We start from the raw sequence: 24,367 nt of genomic DNA on the forward strand, positions 1-24,367 counted from the left end.
GTAACTGAATGCTTAGTAAAGACTGATTGAAAGTGCAGGAAGAGGAAAGGAGGAAGTGTGTACAGGGCATTTCAAGTAATAGGAGTAGTGTGTGCAAGGTCCTAAATCTGAAAAGAACTTGACATGTTTAAGAAGTGTGGTCAGTGGATAGGTGGAAGAAATGAGGGGAAAAAAGGTAAGTACCTTTGTAGACCATGATATGGGGAAAGTACAGTGAAAGTTATTGGAAAGTTTTAAGGAAGGGAGTGATAAGATTTTATTTACAGTCTAGAAAGATCACTTTGGGCTCTTAATGTGAAGATAGCAGAGTTTGGGGGCTGTTGGTGGGGAAAGAAACTTGGAGATGAGTCAGAAGGATGCTATAGAAATTCATGAAAGTAGCTTATTCTGGGTTGATGGTGGTAGTTGAGTTGGCAAGAAGCAGATACATTTGAGCTGTGCTTTGGAGGTAGAGTTGACAGAATTTGTTGGTATGCTGGATATGTTGGGTTAAGGGAGAAGGGAAGGAAATGACAAGAATGAGTGAGGTATGACATGAATACTTGGATTGCTGGGGTATGATTCTGTTTTCTGAGATGGGAAAAACTAGAGGATAAAGTATGGAGGTGAAATAGGTTTAGGTGGGAGGATCAAGAGCTTGCTTTTGGTTGTGTTAAATATGAAATGAACATGAGACATCTTAGTGGATGCATCTAGAAGATAGTTGGGTAGGAGTGTAGCCTTCCTAAGAGTGGCCAGGGCTGGAAGTAATCTTTTAGGAAGTAGTTGCAATGTAGATGATACTTAAAACTTTTGAAATAGTTAAGGTTACTTAAGAGGGAGAGGGAAAAGAGAAGGGCCTAAGGATCCAGCCATTTAGCCTGAAGAACACCAGCATTCATAGGGCATTTCAATAAGAGGGGAAAGTAGAAGAAGCTGGGAAAGAGACTCTTAAGAGGTAGGAGGAAAACTCAGGAATTGTAATATCACAAAAACCAAGAAAGTCAAGGAAGGGAGGAAGCAGTGATTTGATTTGTTTCTATACTGCTGAAGAGATCATGGACAAAAGGGATAGACTAGTGACCACTGGTTCTGACAACGTGGTGTTCATAGGTGAACTTTAACAAGAGCTTTTTTGGTAGAGGACTGGGAACAGAAGCCAGACCTTGGAGTAGATTAAATTGTGAATAGTGGGTGATAAATATTCATGGCGTGTGTAATAAGCAGTCCTTTCTTGGTCATGTAAAAAGATGTTTCAAACAAGTAAACTTTTCCCCACATGTTTCCTGTATACTAAAATTATTTTACACTTTCTGGTTTCCCACACAGAATAATAGTAAAATTAGAATTACATAAAGCCTTTAATTTTTTGCTTATTTCTTTTATAAATGAGTATATTCTGCAGTCTGTAGATGGCAGATGTGTAGATATTTTATTTTTTTAGGTGTTTTTGGACTATTAAAGAAAACTTACTAAGACTAAATTGTAGGACTCCAAGGCCTACTATATTCTAACTGTAGATTTGTGGAGAATCTTTCCTGAGTCCTCTGGACCTATACTTGGAATCTGTACTTTGCTTATCTTTGTGGTATTTGAATATCAAATGTGAATTGAGAATTTTGACTCAACTATCTTCAGTGCAGATAGGTATATTCTGGTGATTTTTTAATCTCTAAAAATGTTCATAATGTGCATATTGAATGTTAAAGAAAAACCAAAGATAAGATTGTATATGGAGAGAGAGAGAACAACTTATAAAGTCATGCACACTGAAATTTAGAGTTATGTAAATATTTTAATGTTAGTGCACCAAAAAAGTACATCCCCATGTTAGTCAGATTTTGCTGCAGAAACTAAATATTCCAAAAGCTCAATGACTTAGAATGATAGAAACAAACATAAGGGCTATGGTCAAGTGTGACTGCTCTAGGTTGCTCTATTGCAGGTCAGCTCCATGAGTCTTCTTATTCTGGGACTCAAGCTGAAGGAGGCTGTCTGGGACATGTGCTCGTGGCATACTGCAAAAGTCCCAGAGACCAAATCAAATCACACATTTGCATTCAAAGTTTCTGCTCATATATGATGTATGTTACATTTGCTTATGTTCCATTGGCCAAAGCAGTTATGTGGCCAGGTCCAAAGATAATGGGATGGGGATTCTATTTTTTTGTGGGAAAGGAGTGAGTGAATAATTGAGAACTTTAATATGTAATCTGCCAAAAGTTTCTAAAGGAAAAAGCCATTCCCTATCCTTGTATCTTGTACTTCATGTAATTTTCAGTGCTGGGGGTGTCTGGGTGTCTCAGCCGGTTAAGTGTCCATCTCTTGATTTCAGCTCGTGTCATGGGATCAGTTGGGGCTTGTCTCTCTCCCTTTGCTTCTCTCTCTCTCTCTCTCTCTCTTCCTTTTTCTCTATCCCAAGTAAATATGTAATTGAAATCTTAACAAAAAACCAACAAATTTTGAGTGCTGCATCAGACGCTGGAGAGAATTTTCTTATACCACAGAACACTGGAATGACATTTTGAAGATGTAGGTTCTTCTCTTTATCTAACTCCTGATTATGACTCTGCGGAATTTTTCATTGCATCAGTTTCTCTGAAAAATACCACCAACAACAGTGTGTGTGTGTGTATCTTCTATATGCATATTATATGAATAATGTGAGAATTTGTGAAAATTCTGTTTTTAGATTTGATGCTTACTTTTCTGTTCCTATTGCCCTGAATTCTAATTTCCTGTTTGTTGTCTTGAATTTTAATAATGAGCAAAAACAAACAAAAAAACAAATTTAGTAGTGTAAATATCCAGAGGTTTCCTAAGATATAAACTGGTGTGTACAGTTGAACTATTTTTATGATATGTTGAACGTGTGTTCTAGATGAGAAAACTGAGACAGTGAAAGCTTAAGTGACCATTCCAGTGGTTTCCTGTTTGGGGCAATTTTGACTCCCAGGAAATACTTTGCAGTGTCTGGACACATTTTTGCTTGTCAAAACTAGGGGAATTGCACTACTAGCATTTTGTGGGTAGAGACCAAGGATGCTGCTAAACATCCTGTAATACACAGCCCCCACAACAAAGTACCTAGCTGAGTATGTAAGTGCCAGGGTTGAGAAAGCTAATACATGTTCTGATTACCTCATTGGCACATTGTCACAATAGCAGATCTGAAAATATTATGCTTTTGATTAATGGAAGTATTGTAGGAATGTATTTTTTCAGATCCCAGGTCTTTCATTTTTTTTTTTTTTTTTTAATTTTTATTTATTTATTTATTTATGATAGTCACAGAGAGAGAGAGGCAGAGACGACACAGGCAGAGGGAGAAGCAGGCTCAATGCACTGGGAGCCCGATGTGGGATTCGATCCTGGGTCTCCAGGATCAGCGCGCTGGGCCAAAGGCAGGCGCTAAACCGCTGCGCCACCCAGGGATCCCTCAGGTCTTTCATTTTGCAGTTCTCCCAAGAGATTTCATCAAATCCTCATCCATCTTAAATTGTGATTTTTAATGTGCACAGCTTACAGGGTGGAACACAGTGACCCTGTTTGGCTACACTGGGCTAGGTGCTAGGAATATGGTGATGGGTAAGAGCCACAATTTGTTGGCTGCATTACAGAAGTGGAGGAGACACAGACAACAAACCCCCGAAACACATAAATAAGATAATTTCAAAGTGATAATTGTTATGAAGAGAAAAGTATGGTAACATAGTGAGTTGAGAGAATTTTGAAAAAAAAAAAAAAATTTCTTACTAAGATTTTAGTTTTAAAGCAGTTTTTAAATTCACAGAAAAATTGAGAGGAGAAATAGAGACTTCTTGCCCTCACATGCATAGCCTCCCCCACTATCAACATCCCCCATCAGAATGCTATCTTTGTTATATTTGATGAGCCTATAATTGACACCCAAAGTTCATAGTTTATATTACAATTTACTCTTGATGTTATGTATACTATGAATTTGGACATATATCCATTATGGTCTTATACAGAGTAGTTTCAGTGCCCAGAAAATCCTCTCTGCTCCGTTTCTTTCCATCCCCATCCCCCCCATCCCCGAGTTCCTTAGCTGTACTTAAGGAAAGTATGTTTGAGTTGAGGCCTGAGTGATAAGGAACACCAGCAAGAAGAGTATTTCCAGGTAGAGGAAACAAGCTACCATAGGGAGCCAGAGGTGGAATAAGCTTTTCCCCCTCTGCTACTGCTGTCTTCTCTTATATTCTGTCCTTCCCTTTTCTTTTCCGTGAGGACTGAAAGAAGGCCAGTGCAATTAGAGCATGAGGAATAAGAAGGAAAAGTGAAATGAGAGGAGGTCAGTAGGCCAGGGAGGGACCTTGATCATATAGGTGTATAGAAGGACTTTAGGTCTTATTTTAATAAAATCTGCTAGAAAGTGTCTTTGGAGTGTCTAAACAGGAGGGAGGGATTGGTGATTTTTTATACCATCACTCTGGATGTGGAGAAGGAACTGTGAGAAGACAGAATGGAAGGACAGGAGCCTGTAGAATATTCTAGGTGAGAGAAATGTTTGCATGAAATAGGGTGGCAGTAGCAGCAAAAGTGGAGGGATTCCCAGTATATTTTGGAGGACAAAAAAAAAAATATATATATATATATTAGGACCTCCTGATGGATTCAATGTAGAGATTGAGGAAAAGAGGGTAATCAAAGATCATTATTGAATATTTTAACTGTGCAAAAACTGAGATTGGTAAGATGAGGGGGCAGGCTTTAAAAAGGTGGAATCAAGCATTTCATATTTTAGAATATGAGATTTGAGGTTCTCTTTAGTCATCTTAGAAGAGATAATTGAATAGGTAGTAACTGTATCACTTTATGCTTTTTAATGTACCACTTTCCTTAACTATATTCAAAACTGACAAGTGTGCTTATTGAAGCTGAAGACTTCTGTTAAAGCTAGAGAAATTTCAGACTAGCCAATTAGACTGAGATTTAAAATGGCAGCGAAGTTGTGTTTATAATATGAGTTATGAGACTAAAATGTTTTTAGAATTCAGAATTTGTCCATCCTGTCCCTTTTGTGTCAGATACACAGTGGTTATCTGTTTCTTATTCTATGTATTTTTTTTAATGCTATGTATTTTTATTTATAATTTTCACTTGATAGAGTGATATCTTCTAAATATGTTTGTGCTCCTTGTTTCAATAACAAATTATCAAGCGAATGTGATTTTTTTTCATCCTTATGAATGAACTCATTAGATTGACTTAAAAACTTCTATTTGAATTTCCTTTAATCTTAGAGTTAACCCAGAAGCCAACAACCTGAACAAAAGAACCATTTCTTTGTTCCCATCTGTTTTAACAGGTTTTCTGTGAGGAATCCTGGAATGAGAGCATTAGATTGTCAAATGTTAGAGTTGAAAAGACTCTCTGAAGCCATTTTGGTTTTAACTTCCTCAATTTACTAATGAGGAAATTGTGTGTTTCTGTTCCTAATGAAAATTTGTCCTTTCAGTATTGTTTCTCTTTGGAGTGGAAGTTCTTTGCTGCAAATGAGAAGGTGGTTTATGAAGAGACCAGTGCATCCGTATGAGAGGTGGTTTCAACATACTGGGTCATTTAAGCAGTGAAAACTTCTACTGCTCTAGTTTTCCCTTGCCCTTCCTCTTCATTAATTGCAACTTTTGTTCTGTATTTAATCTGTATACAGTACTGCCCCTTGCTGCTAATTTCAGAGATGTTAGTATAGAAGAATGCTATACTATAATAATAAAATAGAATAGGAGCTAGAAAAGGAAGATAGAGTTATAAAAAATTATGTAATTTTGATGAAATTAAAGACAAATCATTAATATCTTCAAGGGACTTAATGAATTCCATACACCAATTTTTTGGTTTTTTTTTTTTAAAGATTTTTTTTTTTTTTAAAGATTTTATTTATTCATGAGAGACAGACAGAGAGAGAGGCAAACATAGGCAGACGGAGAAGCAGTCTTCATGCAGGGAGCCTGATGTGGGACTCGATCCTGGATCTCCAGAATCACACCCTGGGCAGTGCTAAACTGCTGAGCCATCCGGGCTACCCTTGGTTTGTTTTTGGAGGAAGGATTTCTTTCTTGAAATTTCCAGTTTTGAAGTGGAAATATGTTAGCTGTTAGCAAATAGAGTATATCTGTCTGAATAATTCCAATAATGCCTTAAATTTGTATGTAGCCTTCTCACAGACATTATCTCATTTGCTTCTCAAAATTGCACTCAAATAGGAAGACCAGATATTATCTCTTTTTATTTTTTATTTTTTTAAAGTTATTTATTTATTTATTTATTTATTTATTTATTTATTTATGATAGAGAGAGAGAGGCAGAGACGCAGGCAGAGGAAGAAGCAGGCTCCATACAGGGAGCCCGACGTGGGACTCGATCCTGGGACTCCAGGATCACACCCTGGGCCAAAGGCAGGCGCCAAACCACTGAGCCACCCAGGGATCCCCTGATCTCTTTTTAAAAGTGGATGAAAGTAAGATTTAGAAAGTTTAGAGTAATATGCCCAAGGTCACATGGCCAAAAGAGAGCATGTGCCAGGTCTTCTGACTGTACTTTCTGCTGAACAAAACTGCCTTTATGAAAATTGGCAGCAGGCTGACTTCATGTTTCTCAGTTCTAAACTCTGCCTCGGGCAGCCCCGGTGGCGCAGTGGTTTAGCGCCGCCTGCAGCCCAGGGCGTGATCCTGGAGACCTTGGATTGAGTCCCAGGTCGGGCTCTCTGCTTCTCCCTCTGCCTGTGTCTCTGCCTCTCATTCTCTCTCTGTGTCTCTATGAATAAATAAATAAAATCTTAAAAAAAACAAAACAAAACTCTGCCTCTTGAGTATTTATGTTGAGCCCAGAGGTTAGATTCAATCATTGGTACTTGTTTTTTGACAGAAGTGTTACACACACCTCATTTTTCTTTTAGGCCAGGGTAACTTTGCTTCTCGGATGCATTCTAATCTTTCAGTGAGTTTTTTGTTATTTTGAAAGTAAATAAACCTAACATTATCATCATGGTGTGTTCTTTCACATTTCTAATGATTTTGTATAATTTTCTTTGAGTACTTGTTCCTTCATTTTATTTTTACTTATTTTTAAAATGATTTTTTAAAAAAATTTGTTTGAGAGAGAGGGAGAGAAAGAAGCAAAGTATTTGCTGAGCGGGGAACTGGACGTTTGGCTCTATCCCAGGACTCTGAGATCATGACCTGAGCTGAAGGCAGATGCTTAACCAACTGAGCTACCCAGGCCCCCATTCCCTTGTTATAAAATGTAGAACTTCGGGGCAGCCCGAGTGGCTCAGTGGTTTAGCGCTGCCTTCAGCCCAGGTCCTGATCCTGGAGACTCGGGATCGAGTCTCATGTCAGGCTCCCTGTGTGGAGCCTGCTTGCTTCTCCCTCTGCCTGTGTCTCTGCCTCTCTCTCTCTCTTTCTCTGTCTCTCATGAATAAATAAAATCTTTAAAAAACAACAACAAAAAAAAAATGTAGAGCTTAAGTAGATTGCGTAGGCTTTAAAAAAAATGTGTTAATTACCTTAGATTCTCTAGCTATGTTAAATGTAAGTTGTGCATAAGGATAAAAATGTAATAGGAAAAGCACCAGGGGTGTCTTTTTTTTTTTTTTAAATAAAAATCAAGTGAAATTCTGAATTTGTAAAAACAAAGTTCTATAAGCAGTTGTATCCATTACAGAGTGATACATCTTTTTGTGTAGGTGTTTATCAGAAGATTCCTTTAAATCAGTGAATCTATTTTGGAATACTCATCTGATGGATCACCTATGCCCTTTAAGGAAAATAAACACAAATGCCAGGATTTAATCCTAACCTACTAAGTCAGAATCTTTGGGTCTTGGATGAATGTATTTTTAAAAATCTTCACAAGTAACTAAGAAACTCACTACTGTTTAAAAATCAGTGCTTAAAGTTATAGTTTTTTTTTTTTTTAAGATTTTATTTATTTATTCATGAGAGACACAGAGAGAGAGAGAGGCAAGAGACACAGGCAGAGGGAGAAGCAGGCCCCATGCAGGTAGCCCGATGCAGGACTTGATCCCAGGACTCCATGATCACTCCTTGGGCCAAAGGCCAAAGGCAGGCGCTAAATCGCTGAGCCACCCAGGGATCCCCCCACCTTTTTTTTTTCTTAAAAGATTTACTTCTTTATTTTTAGAGAGAAAGAGCACGAGAGGGAGAGGCAGTGGAAGAAAAGAGAGAATCTCAAGCAGACTCCCTGCCTAGCATGGAGCTGGATGTGGGGCTTGATATCATGACCCTGAGATCGTGACCTGACCTGAAATCAAGAGTCAGATGCTTAACCAACTGTGCTACCCAGGCACGCCCCTATAGTTCTTTTATTTAAAATAATGTATTAAATTCTTCTCAGGAGCATGGTTCACAGAAAGACCAATCTCTGTATACTCTGAGGAATATTTGGAAATTGAATTAGATTTTTTGCTGTTTGTTAAAGGAAAATGTCACAGTTACTCACAGTTCACCATTTTAAGAAATATTGAGATAATCATATATAAAATTCACCCATTTATAGTGTACAATTCAAGTTTTAGTATATTCACAGAATTATGCAACCATCAGAACAGTTTAATTTAGAATATTTTTATTATCTCTGAGTAAATCTTTTATCCATTAGCTAGCTATCATTCCTATCTCCACACCCTAACTCTAGGCAGCTGATTTCTATTTCATCTTTCCCACTCATATATTTAATCATGTCTTTTATATTTCATCACAGTACACACCGTAACTTGTAATTATGTATTTGTTTGATTAGATGTTTAGTAATTATTTTTGCTTGCAGACTGTGTTCCATGGTGGAACAAATCTTGAGTTTTATCACCCCATCCTCAGATTCAAGCCCAGTCTTTTTGATTCATGGTAGGCATATAACACATAGTTGTTGAATGAATTTATCAGTAGCCAATATAGTGTTCTAGGTCTAAACTGTTTCAAGTAGTTTCCATAAAGAGATGTACAGAAAGAGAGTATTGGAGTATGCTGTTTTGAGTTCAGGGAAAATTAGTTAACATACTTTTTTAATCCATGATAGAATAAGTGTATTTTTATTATTTATCAGAAGAATGATATTTTTTGAGCCTGTACAACGTGTGAGGCAACTTTCTAAGCTCTTTTACACATATCATCTCATTCATTCCTAGAGTAGCCTTATAGAGTAGGTGTTAGTAAAATCTGTTTTGCAGATGAAGAAACAGAGGTTCCATTGAATTTATGTGAGTGATACACTGGGACTCTTATTAGAAGACTTAATATACTACTTCTCTTCATGGGGCTGGATTTTCCTTTCACTGGTTTATTGTCAAAAGTGTGATTTGGCAGTTTGAGTGGTTATTTGTCTTTAATACATTTTAAAGGACACTTATCATAGATAGTCAAAATTGTGGAAAAGGAGGCCCTGTTTGTGGTACTGATCCATTGTAATTGTGGAATTGACTCTTAGGGAGCTTCAAATGAAATATCTGTACAGTTGCATTCATTTCCCTATGTGTGAGAGTCCTTTATTTGAGGCAGTGGAGAGGTTAATTTACTTTATTCCTTAAGAAACTAGGGATCCCTGGGTGGCTCAGCGGTTTGGCCTGCCTTAGGCCCAGGGTATGATCCTGGAGTCCCAGGATCAAGTCCCACATCGGGCTTCCCGTGTGGAGCCTGCTTCTCCCTCTGCCTGTGTCTCTTGCCCCCCCCCCCCCCTCTCTTTCTTTCTCTCTCTCTCTCTCTCTCTCAGTGTCTCTCATGAAAAAAATAAATAAAATCTTAAAAAAAAAACTAATTTTTTTTTAAAAAACAGAGGACTAGAAATCAAATACAGTTGACCCTTGAACAATACAGATTTAAACTGCATGAGTCTACTCATGCATGGATTTTTTTGAAATATGCAGTACCACCAATACTATAAATATAGATTCTCTTATTTATGATTTTTAAAAAAATTTTTATTTATTCATGAGAGACACAGAGAGAGAGAGAGGCAGAGACACAGTCAGAGAGAGAAGCAGACTCCATGCAGGGAGCCCGATGTGGGACTCGATCCTGGGACTCCAGGACCACGCCCTGGGCCAAAGGCAAGCACTAAACCGCTGAGCCATCAAGGGATCCCCTATTTATGATTTTTTAGTAGCATTTTCTTTAGCGTACTTCATTGTAAGAATACAGTATATAACATACAAAATATGTGTTAATCAACTGTTTATGTTATTATGTTATTGGTAAGGCTTTTGGTCCATAGTAGACAATTAGGTAAGTTTTTGAAGAATCCAAAGTTTTATGTGGATTTTTGACTACTTGGGGAGGCAGTGCCCCACCCCTTGGTTGTTTAAGGGTTAACCGTACTTTAAAATCTCTGGAATAGGAATCTATTTTTCATAAGCTCCCTCACATGAATCTGGGGGCACACTTAAGTTTTGGGAACTAGTGATTATAGCCTTCTCCTTTTCATAAGATGTGTATGTATAGGTTCTAGACTGATGAAACTTTGGCAGTTAAACCTAGGCCCAGAGTAACTGAGTATGTCCTTATCCGTAAATGGAATACCTGATAGTGTGTACTTTGTCTCATAGTGTGGTAGTGAGAACTGTGTGTGGTACATGGAAAGTACTTACAAATGTTGGATATGGCACATCATTTGTGTCAATAAGAAAAGATTTGCTTAAATTTCATCTTAGAGGGATGCCTGGGTGGCTCAATGCTTGAGCGTCTGCCTTTGGCTCAGGGCATGATCCCAGAGTGCTGGGATCGAGTCCCACATCGGGCTCCCTGCGTGGAGCCTGCTTCTCCCCTCTGCCCGTGTCTCTGCCTGTGTCTCTCAGGAATAAATAAATAAGATCTTAAGAAAAAAAATCATCTTAGGCAGATTCTTTTTCTATGCCTGTTTAAGGACCAGGCATAATCTATTACATATTGTTATTATACTTTGTAGTCATCTTTAAAAAAAAAAAAAAGATAGTTACTGTTTTTGCTAATCCGAACATAATTCTTATCCCCAGTACTTAAAATAGTTCATTCATAAACAATGAATGATTGAACCTAAGTTTTGGCCCTGGTCCACTACCAGCGAGTTGTGTGATTTTGGCCAATTTTCGTTATTTCTTTGGGCCTCATTTTCTTAATATTGAAATGAGTTGTTAGAACCAGGTGATATCTAAGTTTTCTCAACCTCCACATTTCTGTGGTTCCCCTACTATAGTTGTAAACTCTTCTTTGTTAGAGGATAAAAGATAAATGAAGGTCATAATTAGTTTTTCATGGATTGGTCTAATTAGGTGTCTTTGCTTATTAAATTACTATGTAATAGCTACTTTTATCACTTAAACCAAGTTTGTTTTTATTTAGTGAAGCTACTGTGCTTCAGTAATCTCTAAGGAAGCAGTTTTTAAAAAGAAAAGGAAAAACAAAAGCAAAGTTTTGGGTTCAGAGAGACCTAGATTTAAATCTCTGATCTTTTCTATATTTTTATTTCCCACCGTTTTTAAGAAAAAAACAACAAAAACATTATTGAAGTGTATAGTGCATACAGAAAAGTGCATATATGGTAACCTGTGTAACCAATACCCCTAGAGGTCCCCTTAATGCCTTCCCTCCTCCATAGTGAAGCCCGTCCTTTTCCCAGAGGTAACCATTGTCCTGATTTCTAATGGTATAGATTAGTTTTGCCTATTTTTATACTTCATGTCATTGGAACCATTAAATACTCTTGTATCTGGCTTCTTTCACTCAGCATCATGTTTGTGAAATTCATCTATACCTTGTGTAGCTGTAGTTTTGTTCATTTTTACTGTCCTTTAGTTTTCTTTGTGTGACTATAATACGTTCTCTTAATGATAGCTAGTGGGTTGTTTCAAGTTCTGGGCTCTTCTAAATAGTATTTCTATAACTATTTTAGTACTTGTCTTCTGGTGAATGTATAGTCGCATTTCTGTTAGCTCTATACCTAGGAAGGGAATTGCTGGATCAGGAATGACCCCTTTCCCCCTTTAAACATTAAAAACATTTAACAGACCCTCATATGATCATATATTTAATATTAGTTTGAAACAAAGTGCGTGAAGGAAATTGACCAGGAATGTACTTCATTTATATAAGATAATGTCATTAGGCTGGGAATCAAGGTACCACTGGGAGCTATGTAACTTCCCTTAGATTGCATTTCTTTATTTACTACGCTTGATCTGGTTTTCCACATCATAAAATGAGAATAGAAATACTCATCTCAGAAGGTTGCTGAGGATTTGATTATTTAGTTTATAAAGGCACTTAGTAAGTGTCCAGCATGTAGTTAGTGCACAATAAATAAGAATTCTGTTACCCTGTCCTTCCTTTGTAATAGTAGTCCGGTAATTACAATAAATCCTAGTAGTCACATCCCGAACTTACTCTTCCATCTCAGCCATCCTTGACTTTAACAGTCTTTTCACAAAGGTGATTTTTAAATCTCTCATCTTAGTACTGACCTCTTTATTGGACCTTAAACTGTTTTATTTATTTTTATTTATTTTTTCCTTAAACTGCTTTAAATTGAACTAATTTAGCCTGCTCCCTCCCCCATCAGCTTTTCCTTTTGATGTCCTGATTTCTATTAAATAGTCTCAGCTTTCTTCCAAGTATCCAAACTTGGTTCCTAGAATGTCAGAGGGGAGGGAATACCAAATTTAGTTTAGTAAAGATGCATGCATTTATTCTTCAGATATTTTTTAGGTTTTTGTTTTGTTTTTTAGAATTTTGTTTATTTATTTTTAAAGAAAGAGAGAGAACAAGGGGGAGGGGAAGGGATAAGCAGACTCCACACTCAGTGAGGAGCCCAACGAGGGACTCAGTCTCAGGACCCTAAGATCATGACCTGAGCCAAAACCAAGAGTCGGATGCTTAACCAACTGAGCCACCCAGGCACCCCAGCGTTGTATTTGTGTTTTGTTTTATTTAAGGATGTATTGGCATTCTGGGAATACAAAAATAAAACATAGTCTCTGCTCTTAAACAGCTGACAGTCCAGTTGGAGGGACAGACAAGGAAATCAATACGTTTGTGGTATTGGTTGTGTGATTGTGCAGGGTACTGTGGGAGCAATTCTGTCATCACCTAGGGTCTAGGGAGGCAAAACTTGAGTTTCAGAGTTAACTAAGAGAAAAAACTAAGGATAGTCTAAGCAGAGGGAACAACAGATGTGAAGACACAAAAGTAAAAAATAGCACGATGCTTTTTAGGGAATAGTACCAATAATAGCTAACATGTATTGAGTATACATTGGTATGTACTGGTGTCTAAACCTAGGAAGTGTTCAGCATAGTTAGAATGAAGGATCAAGAGTGCAAAGTAGTGGAAGGTTTGGTAGCAAGTAAGCCTAGACAATTGAGGCCTAAAATCCAGGTCTCTAGACTTCTGGTGCAGTACTTTTTATCATCCAAAATTATTTTTGAAATATATAATGTGGTATATTGGTTAAAATGAATAGGCCATTTCTTCTCTAAAACCGGGATTCCTTTAACTATATATGCTAAAGTATATTTAAGGGCTTTTTTTTTTTTTTTTAAGTTTTTATTTATTTATGACAGAGAGAGAGAGAGGCAGAGACACAGGCAGAGGGAGAAGCAGGCTCCATACAAGGAGCCCGACGCGGGACCTGATCCTGGGTCTCCAGGATCACACCCCGGGCTGCAAGCGGCGCTAAACCGCTGCGCCACAGGGGCTGCCCTATTTAAGGGTTTTGAAAGCTAAGACAAAGCCACAAAAGAGGCATCCAGATTGCCCTGATCTTTAGTTTTACAGGTTTTCTTCACATCTCTGAATTTTCAAGGTATTAAGTCGAAGAGAGCAGCAGCCTTTATGATTGCCTTACTTTTCCTTTACTCTAGATTCTTCTTCATAAATGGGGATTAGGAGCCAACTTTTACTCCTTTAACCTAGGAATTACTTATTGAGCAGTTTTTCTTTAACCAAACTTGTAAGAATGCCACTCTATATTACTTTATCCTAAGAAAGTTAAATTGTAAATAGACTATTGTCTGCTGATCCCTGCATTTTCTTTTCTGGAGGAAGTGTATTTAGGACATTCAGTTAAGATTAGAGAGAGTTGCTATGTGACAATAAAAAAATTGGATGATTTTAAAGATCTTTTCTGTTAGGCTTTGATAGAGATAACTAGTCTGTATAGGCTAAGAGTATATATATTTTTAGGCAGTCCAAAATGAATGTCCATATACATTAGATATTGTACTTATTTTACTGGACAGTTCAGGAGATGCATTCATCAGTGCTTTCTCTTTCAGCTTTCATTTTCTTTCTCTTTTCTTTTCTCTTTTCTTTTCTTTTTTCCTTCCTTCCTTCCTTCCTTCCTTCCTTCCTTCCTTCCTTCCTTCCTTCCTTCCTTCCTTCCTTCCTTTCTTTCTTTCTTTCTTTCTTTCTTTTCAAGATTTTTAATTTATTTATTCATGAGAGACACAGAGAGAGAAAGGCAGAGACATAGGCAGAAGGAGAGGTAGGCTTCCTGCAAGGAGCCTGATATGGGACTCAGTCCTGCACCCTGGGATCATGCCCTGAGCTGAAGACAGGTGCTCAACTGCTGAGCCACCCAGGTGTCCCTCAGCTTTCATTTTCTGTAGACACCTTAATTTCCATTAACCCCTGTGTATTTGTTAGCTATATCAGCTTACTAACACCTTTTCTCATTTTCCTTTTTTTAAAAAAGCTTTAGCTACACATTTCAGATTAAAAAACATTTTTTTAAAGATTTATTTTTTTATTCATGAGAGAGAGAGAGAGAGAGAGAGGCAGAGACACAGGCAGAGGGAGAAGCAGGCTCCATGCAGGGAGCCTGACCTGGGACTCAATCCCCAGTCTCCAGGATCAGGCCCTGGACTGAAGATGGCGCCAAACCACCAAGCCACCCGGGCTGTCCCAGATTTTAAATTTTAAGCTGGATCCAGCCTGTTAACTTTCCAAAAAGACCATTAAGTTACCTGTTGCTCAAACTAAGCCAAGTTTATTACTTGGCTGCAGTAAGTGCATACCACTGTAAAACATCCTAGTAATGTTTTACAAAGGAGAGGTCATGGATGGATATTTATAGGGTTTGAGGGTCTGGGTTCTAGTAGTTTAAGTCAAGTCTTTGAATACAGCATTCATGGGGTGCCTGGGTGGCTTAGTTGGTTGAACATCCAACTCTTGATTTTGACTCAGGTTGTTATCTCAGGGTAATGAGATCAAGCCCTACATTGGGCTCTGCACTCAGCACAGCGTCTGCTTAAGAGTTTCTCTCTTCTCCCTCTGCCCCTCTGCGCACGTGCGCACTCTCTCTCTCTAATCTTTTTTTTTTTTAAAGATTTTATTTATTCATTCATGAGAGACAGAGAAAGAGAGAGAGAGAGGCAGAGACACAGGCAGAAGGAGAAGCAGGCTCCATGCAGGGAGCCAGACGTGGCACTTGATCCTGGGTTTCCAGAATTCTACCCTGGGCGGAAGGTGGCGCTAAACTGCTTAGCCACCTGGGCTGCCCTCTCTCAAATCTTTTTTAAAGAAAAAGAATACAACAATCATATTGGCATTGCAGAGTTTGTGATTTGATAGATAGGATTGGTGGAGCAAGTCTTGATTAACAAATATTTGTTTGATAAGTGAACAGATTCATCCAGTTGAACAATTGATTATACTAAGGGTCTGGTTGAGCAGTCTGTTGTTTAGTTAAATGAGTTTTTGAGAAGTTTCTAAAACTAATAATAAAGTTATTTACTGATTTATATTCTTACCTTTCTTGGCAGGAATTCCCTGGAACAGGTGATAAAATAGGGGCCTTAGATCTTAGTCCTCATAACTAAGCTGTACGTGAATGCAGAAGATATCAGTGCTCAGTGACATCCATAAAGGCAGACAAATTTTAACCAAAGATTTATTGTCCCAAGCCCAGTATTTCAGGGTAATGAGGTATTTTACCATTTCCTTGATCTTTATTTTCTAACTGTGGAAGGTATTACAATTGTGAATCTCTGTGACATTCTGTCTACTTCAACTAATATTTACGTTTATAATTTGTGTCTTGCTGTTTTCCTGAATGCATCCTTAGTTTCGATCGAACTGGATGGATATCTTGTCTTCAAAGGGGTGCTTTTGCTTTTTCCCCCTCTTGACGATTCTCTTTCATCTTTCCAGAATTCTCTTTCTCATGCAACATTTTCTGAGCTCCACATCTCCCTACCCACCTTTAAACTAGTTATACCTTATTTCTATTTTAATCATTTATATGGCTAAGTCAGCCCCTCATTAGGTTGTAAGCTCATGTAAGACAAAGATTATTCTTTACTCATCTATTTAAGAATATTTTAGTAGACATTTGTTAACGGAATTAATGGAATTGAACTGAGTTTGGATAAAACAGATAAATGCCCAAATGAATTCTTTCCATATTAGACTGATCTTAAAAGCATTCATCTTTATCATTAAGGCAAAATATACTTTACAGAATTGTTATTTTAGGTTGTTGCACAGTGGATAGATCATCAAAGTTGGATATCATTGTTTTTTGAAGTATAATAATTTTTTTTAAAGATTTTATTTATTTATTAGAGAACACAAGTGGGGGAGGGGCAGAGAAAGAGGAAGAAGCCAACTCCCCACTGAGCAGGGGAACCAACATGGAGCTTGATTCTAGGACCCTGAGGTCATGACCTGAGCTGAAGGTAGACACTTAACCAACTCAGCCACCCAGGTGCCCCCCTGATGTATAATAATTTTTTTAACTTAGTCTTTTCACAGATGGACTAAATTGAATGTAGGAGAAAAATATTTAAAAGTGGTTTTGTACTTCAGCGCATTGACCTTTCTTTAAGTTTAAATAGAGTAATTCATTCGTAGAAAGCCTTACAGAATTAAATTTTATGCCTTTTTAATGCAGCTTTGGTTTTAATCGCTTAATCTTTCACAGTGTCTTGTTTCTCTTCATAATTTGTTTTGATGAGGATTAGAATATGACAACAGAAACAGAATATATCATGTATTTAACAATGTATGTGATCATCTTTATACAGTTGCTATTTTTGAAAGAGAGATCTTTGGGTACCGTGGTTTAGTGCCTGCTAATGGGAAATTGAAAGTCATTTCTGCTCTTGACAGGGTAGTTTAGAGTTAATATTCAAAGTCAAAGACTGTTTTACATACAGTGCCCAGGATAGGCTTTCTAAACCATTCTTGTGTGACATAACTATGAAGTTGCTCCAGTACCCTAGAGAAAGCATTTTTTAATTCTATGTTCTAGCCAGTGTTTGACACTACCACTTTATTGTTTCTTGTTATCCTCTGTCTAATCCAGGAAACTGTGTTTACTTCCACCCACTCTATGTAGCTCTCTTAATTAGTAACTCCATAGTGCTTGAACACAATAAATAGCTAATTATGGGCTAGTATTTTGGATGCTTGTTTTTTGAGGATGTATTTGTGAGTCTTCTGTTTTAGGAGGGTGAGAACTGGAGATAATACTTGATAAATTAACAGACTTAGTACTTTGTACTTCTGAATGAAACATTCTTTTATAAATACTCAAATTTTGCTGACATACTGGGATGGATATTTATCTTTACTGGGTTATGTATTTCTGACCACTGACCACATTCTGCCTCCAAAGCATATACTAGACTACTAGAGAGGAATTGTAGTTGACCCTTGAACAGTGCAGGGTTAGGGTTGCTAACTTCAAAAATCTGTGTGTAACTTTTGACTTCCCCCAAAACTTAACTACTGGTAACCCACGGTTGATTGGAAACCTTACCATAACATATCAAGTTGATTAACACATATTTTATAGATCTATTATTATATACAGTATTATATACTGTCTAAGCTAGAGGAAAGAAGTATTATATTAAGAAGACCATAAAGAAGAGAAAATATATTTATGGTATTATACTGTAAAAAATTCCTGTGTAAGTGGTTCTGTGCTATTCAAATCCACGTTCAGGTTAGCTGTATTACTTTTGGTATTTATTAAGAAAAAACTGACTTAGAAAACTGGATGTAGTTCTGTATCTTAGAAATGAAATCCTTGTCTTACATACAGGCTTGCATTATATTGAGTTTAGTTTTTTTAGAAGCACTATTTTGGATAGAAAGGGCAGTTGTAAAAGATGAGAAGAGAAAATGTGGACAAGCAGCTTTAATGCTTTGGCAAGGTTCCAATATGCATGAGTTTCAGTTATCATGGGTTAGTTAAATGATACCAGGCCCTCAATACTATGGCTCAAATTTCACTTACTGTGGTGTATTTACTGTAATTGCACGAAGTACGAACTTTTGTGCTAGTTCTTCAGTCTTCAGTCTACAGTCTACAATCTACTGTGCAAATAGTAGATATGCATCATGATTAGTGACCAGTCATGTCACTTCTTTGAAAGTCTTCATGACTGACTGGCTATCGTACATCTATCCTCTATTTAATGCATAAGACAACGAAGTCTACGATTGTGTTGTTTCCCATTAATAAAAACATGTGACTTTTTACAAAAATAGATAATTAGAAGGGGAATTGGGTAATAAAGGTAAAAGCAATGAAATGAAACTGATACTGCTGCAATTGTATGTCAGAACAAACATAAATGGCTATAGAAGAAATAACCTGATTGGGATGGGGAATGTTGACCCTGCTACCACGTAAAGATATTCTAGATGTGCAGCCAGAAGGACATAGTGGGGGCACACTTGTCAACATAAAGGAGTAAAGCGTTTGTGACAAAAAGGTTGAAGATGTCCAGAGAAGTGATATAGGCAAAAGAGTTAAATCTAAAGGAAAGCTTCTAGGAATTTCATGACATGAAAGCACAAAGAATGAAATGTTGAAAGCTGATCCAAACTTAGAATATGGACAATTTGCCAAGGCAGAGAAAAGATGCTTACTTTGTATTGTAATTTATGTGATAAGAAGGCAAGCACTGAGGCGCCTAGCTGGCTCAGTCAATAAAGCAGGCAAAGCAGGTGACTCTTAATCTCGGGGTTGTGAGTTCAAACCCTACATGGGGTATAGAGCCTACTTAAAAAAAAAAAAAAGACCTGCACCGTTCAAATTACTCTTGGTAAGTTTTTTTACAAATAAATACTTAATTCTCAATGTTTCTGTTGTAAAATATAGCATACTGGTTTTACTGTTTTTAAAATTTCCTTGTACATTTATAATTGACAGTTTTTAATATTTTGTTAATTTTTAAAGGTCACAGAATAGCCATTTTCCTTATTGTTTATAAGATCGCTCTACATGATTTTGGCTTGCACAGTCATTTTTACTATCCTGCACTACTAGAAAGCAAGGCCTGCCTGTATATTTGTCGTCTTTCAGTCAAATGTCTGTTACCTACAAAATCAGGCACTTTTATAATTAGAAAACAAGAGAGTGGAAAGACTACAGCGTGAACTTTGGAACTTGTATGGACCTGAGTTGAACTTCTTGACTGGTATTTTCTCCTCCTCCTCCTCCTCCTTCTTCGTCTTCGTCTTCGTCTTCGTCTTCGTGGTGGTGGTGGTGGTGGTCGTCGTCGTCGTCTTCTTCATCTTCTTTGTCGTCGTCTTCTTCTCTTTTTAAAGATTTTTATTTATTTATTCATGAGAGAGACAGAGCACTGGAGCCCGGGTCTCCAGGATCACAACCTGGGCTGAAGGTGGCGCTAACTGCTGAGGTACCCGGGCTTCCCTTGACTGGTATTTTCTAGTGATCTTGGGCAAATCATTTAGCCTCAGGTTCTTTGTCTGTCAGATGGTAGCTGCTCAATGAGTACTTTGTATATTTTTTGAATGAATGGTTGCCATTTAGCTTAGCTAGTGGCACTAGTAACCACTTATTGGTAAGAAGTATGAAGTATCTGATAAAGTATTATTTTTTCTGATATGAACACATAATACCATAGTGGGTGTATAGATCTTCTGTCATCACATAATACTGTAGTGGGTGTATAGATCTTCCGTCATCATTTCTTTAGATCAGTTTCTCATTGGCTGTTAACATTTTAACCAGATAGTTCTTTGTTTTGGAGAACTGTCTTTTGCATTATTGGATGTTTAACAGAATCCTGGCCCCTACCTACTAGTTGCCAGTATCATTTCCTCTCCTTGTGACAAGTAAAGATGATTCTAGATATTGCCAGATGTCCTTTAGGTTGGGGGTCAGGCAAAATTGCCTCTAGTTGAGAACAACTGCTTTAGACTTTGGTAAGTATTGATTTATTTCTCTTCTTTCCTGCCTCCCTTCTTCATTGTTGCCTTCTCTCTGTTGCCAAAGTAAGTTTCTAAAAACAAATATAATTGTGTTCAGGTTGGCCCAACCTCATAATTTAAACGCTCAGCTTTGCCTACACAATAAAACCTAAAACCCTTTATTTATTTTTTTTTTAATTTTTTTTATTTTTTATTTATGATAGGCACACAGTGAGAGAGAGAGAGAGAGGCAGAGACACAGGCAGAGGGAGAAGCAGGCTCCATGCACCGGGAGCCCGACGTGGGATTCGATCCCGGGTCTCCAGGATCACGCCCTGGGCCAAAGGCAGGCGCTAAACCGCTGCGCCACCCAGGGATCCCCTAAAACCCTTTAATATGAAAAGTCTATAGCACCTCTTTTCCTCTCTCCTGTTTTTCTTTTTGAAAACATTTTTATTGGGATCCTTGGGTGGCCCAGTGGTTTAGCACTCACCTTCGGCCCAGGGTGTGATCCTGGAGTCCCGGGATCGAGTCCCACATCGGGCTCCCTGCATGGGGCCTGCTTCTTCCTCTGCCTGTGTCTCTGCCTCTCTCTGTGTCTCTCATGAATAAATAAATAAAATCTTAAAAAAAAAAAGGGCATTTTTATTGAGGGATGATTTATACAAACAGTATTTTATTGAGGAATGTTTTAAACACAGTAAAATTACTCAGATCTTCAATATATAGCACCATGACACTACCTACATATGATCACCACAGAACAAGATTCAGATTATTTTCATCATTTCAGAAACTTCTCTCATGCCTTTTTCAAGTCTGTAACCTCTCTCCATCTTGCTTATTCCCAGAGATAACTGTTATTCTGACTTTTACCACAATAGATTGCTTTGCTTGTTGCTGGACTTAATATAAGTGGAATCATTTAGTATATACTCTTTATGATTAGCATGTTTTTGCTACTTATCCATACTCTTTTGTAGGTTAGTTACAGTTCTTTTTAATTACTGAGTAGTATTCTGTTACATAAATATGTCACATTTGTTTTTCTGTTTTCTTATTGATAGACATTTGGATTGTTTCTGGTTTTTGACTGTTACAAATAATGGTGCTATGGACCCCTGTGTCTTTTTTTTTTTTTTTTAAGAAAATTTTATCGTGGTAAAACATATAGCATAAAATTTGCCATTCTAGACATTTTTCAGCGTACAATACTACATTCACAGTGTTGAATGACCATCACCACTATTTCCACAATTTTTCATCATCCCATACAGAAACTCTGTACCTATTGAAATACAACTTTCGGGATCCCTGGGTGGCGCAGTGGTTTGGCACCTGCCTTTGGCCCAGGGCGCGATCCTGGAGACCCGGGATCGAATCCCACGTCGGGCTCCCAGTGCATGGAGCCTGTTTCTCCCTCTGCCTATGTCTCTGCCTCTCTCTCTCTCTCTCTCTCTCTCTCTCTCTCTCTCTCTCTGTGACTATCATAAATAAATAAAAATTAAAAAAAAAAAAAAAAGAAATACAACTTTCCATTCCCTCTTTCCAGTTCAGCCTCTGGTACCCTTTCTCTACTTTTAGTCTCTGCAGATTTGCCTATTCTAGATTTTTCATATAAACAGAATTGCACAATATTTGTCTTTGTGTGTGGCACATTTCACTTAGTGTTATGTTTACCCATGTGGTAGTACATATGGGAACTTCATTCCTTTTTATGACTGAGTGTAATATTCTATATATGTATATGCTACATTTTATGTATTTGTTTTTTTTTTTTTTTTCATTTTATGTATTTGTTGATGGGCATTTGGATTGTTTTTATACTTACGTTTTTAGTCTCACATCACATTTACTTGTTGCTCCAGCTGTGCTAAACTATGTATTCTTTGTGTATTCTTTTTCTTTCCTCTGTTTTTGGATACATGCTGTTGCCTTTATCAGTTATGTCTTTCTCTTGTCATGCCTGACTCATGAATCTCTTACACATTTTTCAGGTCTTGGTTCAGATGTTACCTTTTTAGGAAACTTCCCAAGTGTCAAAGTTAAATTAACTGTTTTCTCTTTTCTATTTGCATCAGACCTTTTGCATAGAGTTCACTAGCTCATTGCTATATTTACTTAATGCATATCTTCTCCAACAAGTTGTGATACTAACTTTAATGTTCCTAGTACCTAGCCCATCATCATCATAATAAAGACCATCATTTATTTATTGTCTTCTGAGTCTTGAGACCTATGATAGTTTCTTTTTATTTATCATCTTTTATTCTTAAAACAGATCTGCATTGTAGCAGATTCTTAAAATCATTTCACAGATAAGGAAACTGATGCTTAGGTTAAATGTAATCTTGTCAAAGATAACAGAATTTATCAGTAATCACAGTTTATCTGACTTCAAAATCATTCTTAATCCATTATGGCAAGCCACTTTTTCCTAAAAAAATGTTTGACCAAATGAATAAACAATGTTTATTGGCCACTAGTTGGTTTTTGACTCAGACCATACATCCTACATTATGAATGTACTTTTCTTTCAATAAACACGTATTTATCTCCAACAACAGTGTCATTAACCCTAACCTTATGGTTAGAGGTTGAACCATTCATCTCTCTTTTATGTAGATATTGTGAGTACCTATGGAGAGAGGCATTCTATTCTCATTTTTTCTTATCTAAGTTTCTAAGATTAACTGTGTGAAGTGCCCTTTCTTTTGCCAGGGAATCTGGCTTGCCTTTTTCTAGGAGTAGTCTTCTATAGATCCAAATGTATTATTAGCCTGATATTCTAAACTACTGACACTAAGTAATCCCATTGACATTTCAGACCAGTTCTTCGACTTAATTGGGTTTTACTTATGTTGGTGCAGGAAACATTTAACTAATCCTACTTTATATGCTCATTTATTTGTAGCTTTATTAGAAACTGTTGGCATAATTTATTTGTAAGTTGATGTTTTAATGGTACTTTATCATTTTTATTTTATGTTTAATTAGGCATCTTTTAAATTTTTTTGTTGAAGGAATTTTAAAGCATTAATTACTTGAGCCATAGTGAAGTATGTAACCCATTACACAGAACTGTTCTGGGGGCCAGTGGGAAAGAAGACCACATAGGCACTTAAAATCTCGTTTAGGAAATGATACATTAAAAAAAAGCAAAATTCCGTCAAGCATGAAATTAAAAAGTGTAAGTCAGTAAAAAAAGAGCTGTAACTCAGATATATTCATTGTCAAATAAGGGCTACAGATTTCAATTGCTAGAGAAGTTCAGAAGAGGAGGCAGTTGCTGTGGATTAGGTAGGGCATATATACATTCTGTGGTGAAAATTACTTAATTGATTTAGAGGGGATTGAAAAATTCTAAAATATTACAGTGGTTTGTGTTGTGCCCAAGATTGCGAATTCCAGAAACCACCAAGGAGCCGACACCGATGCAAACATACGAGGGTTTATTTACAAGCTCGAGCTTGGGTCCAAGTATACCCGACACAGCGGAGCAGTGACTTGGACTTGGACCCTGAAGTGGGTTACAGCTGGGTTTTTTATAGGCTGGTCTAGGGGATTTTCTACCATGGGCGTGGGCTCTGTTGTCTTTCTGATATGGGATTCTCTGCCAAGGGCAATTCTGAGCTCTGTTGTCTTTCTGATCTGGGATTACCTGCCAAGGACATTGAGGACATTCTGCAGTTTTTCCCATAAGTTCAGCTCTTATTCACAGGGGCCTAAGATGGCTGTACTTGTGCTAATGCTAAACTTTAGGTGGGATGGCCTTAATTTTTCTCGGCCTCCACAGTTTGTAGCCCTCCAAAGGGCCTAGTATGTACACAGATATATAGTATATTGTGTTAATAAAATTTCCTGAGGATGGAAGAAGCAATCTAAAAATGCTTGGTGGGAGAGGGGAGGGTGGCAGTCATGAAAGAAAGGTTGAGAAAAACTGGGCACTGAAGGACAGACAGGTAAGTTTTAGGGAAGTAATGAATGGAGGATGTTTTATAAGTAAGAATAGTAGAGAAGCAGAATCAAGATAGATTTCTTGGAGAACATAACTTTGTAACAATTGAGATTGGGTAGGCAACATGTCTCACCTGCTGCTTAATATTAAGCCCCTAGTTATCTTGAACAGTGAAGAGTAGGAAAATGAAATCTTAGGATTTCTTTTTAAACATGTTCAAATTCAAGTATTGTGGTAGATTACTTAT

The 24,367-nt window shown here is 37.3% G+C and overlaps 1 protein-coding gene across 10 annotated transcripts in view; it reads left to right on the plus strand.

Moving 5' to 3' along the window:
• Positions 1-24,367, plus strand: part of ADIPOR2 (adiponectin receptor 2) — a 145,044-nt gene that overhangs the window by 104,220 nt on the left and 16,457 nt on the right. The window contains exon 1 of one of the 10 annotated variants that reach the window (XM_035706869.2): positions 41-175. The exons of the other annotated variants lie outside the window; for them this stretch is intronic. Coding sequence (XP_035562762.1) covers positions 161-175 — 15 coding nt within the window. The 5' untranslated portion in view covers positions 41-160. Of the gene's footprint in view, positions 1-40; positions 176-24,367 lie in introns of those variants that run through there. 10 annotated transcript variants of the gene reach the window in all.

The sequence above is a fragment of the Canis lupus genome, chromosome 27 (genome assembly GCF_003254725.2).
Source record: "Canis lupus dingo isolate Sandy chromosome 27, ASM325472v2, whole genome shotgun sequence".
Taxonomy (NCBI): Eukaryota; Metazoa; Chordata; class Mammalia; order Carnivora; family Canidae; genus Canis; species Canis lupus.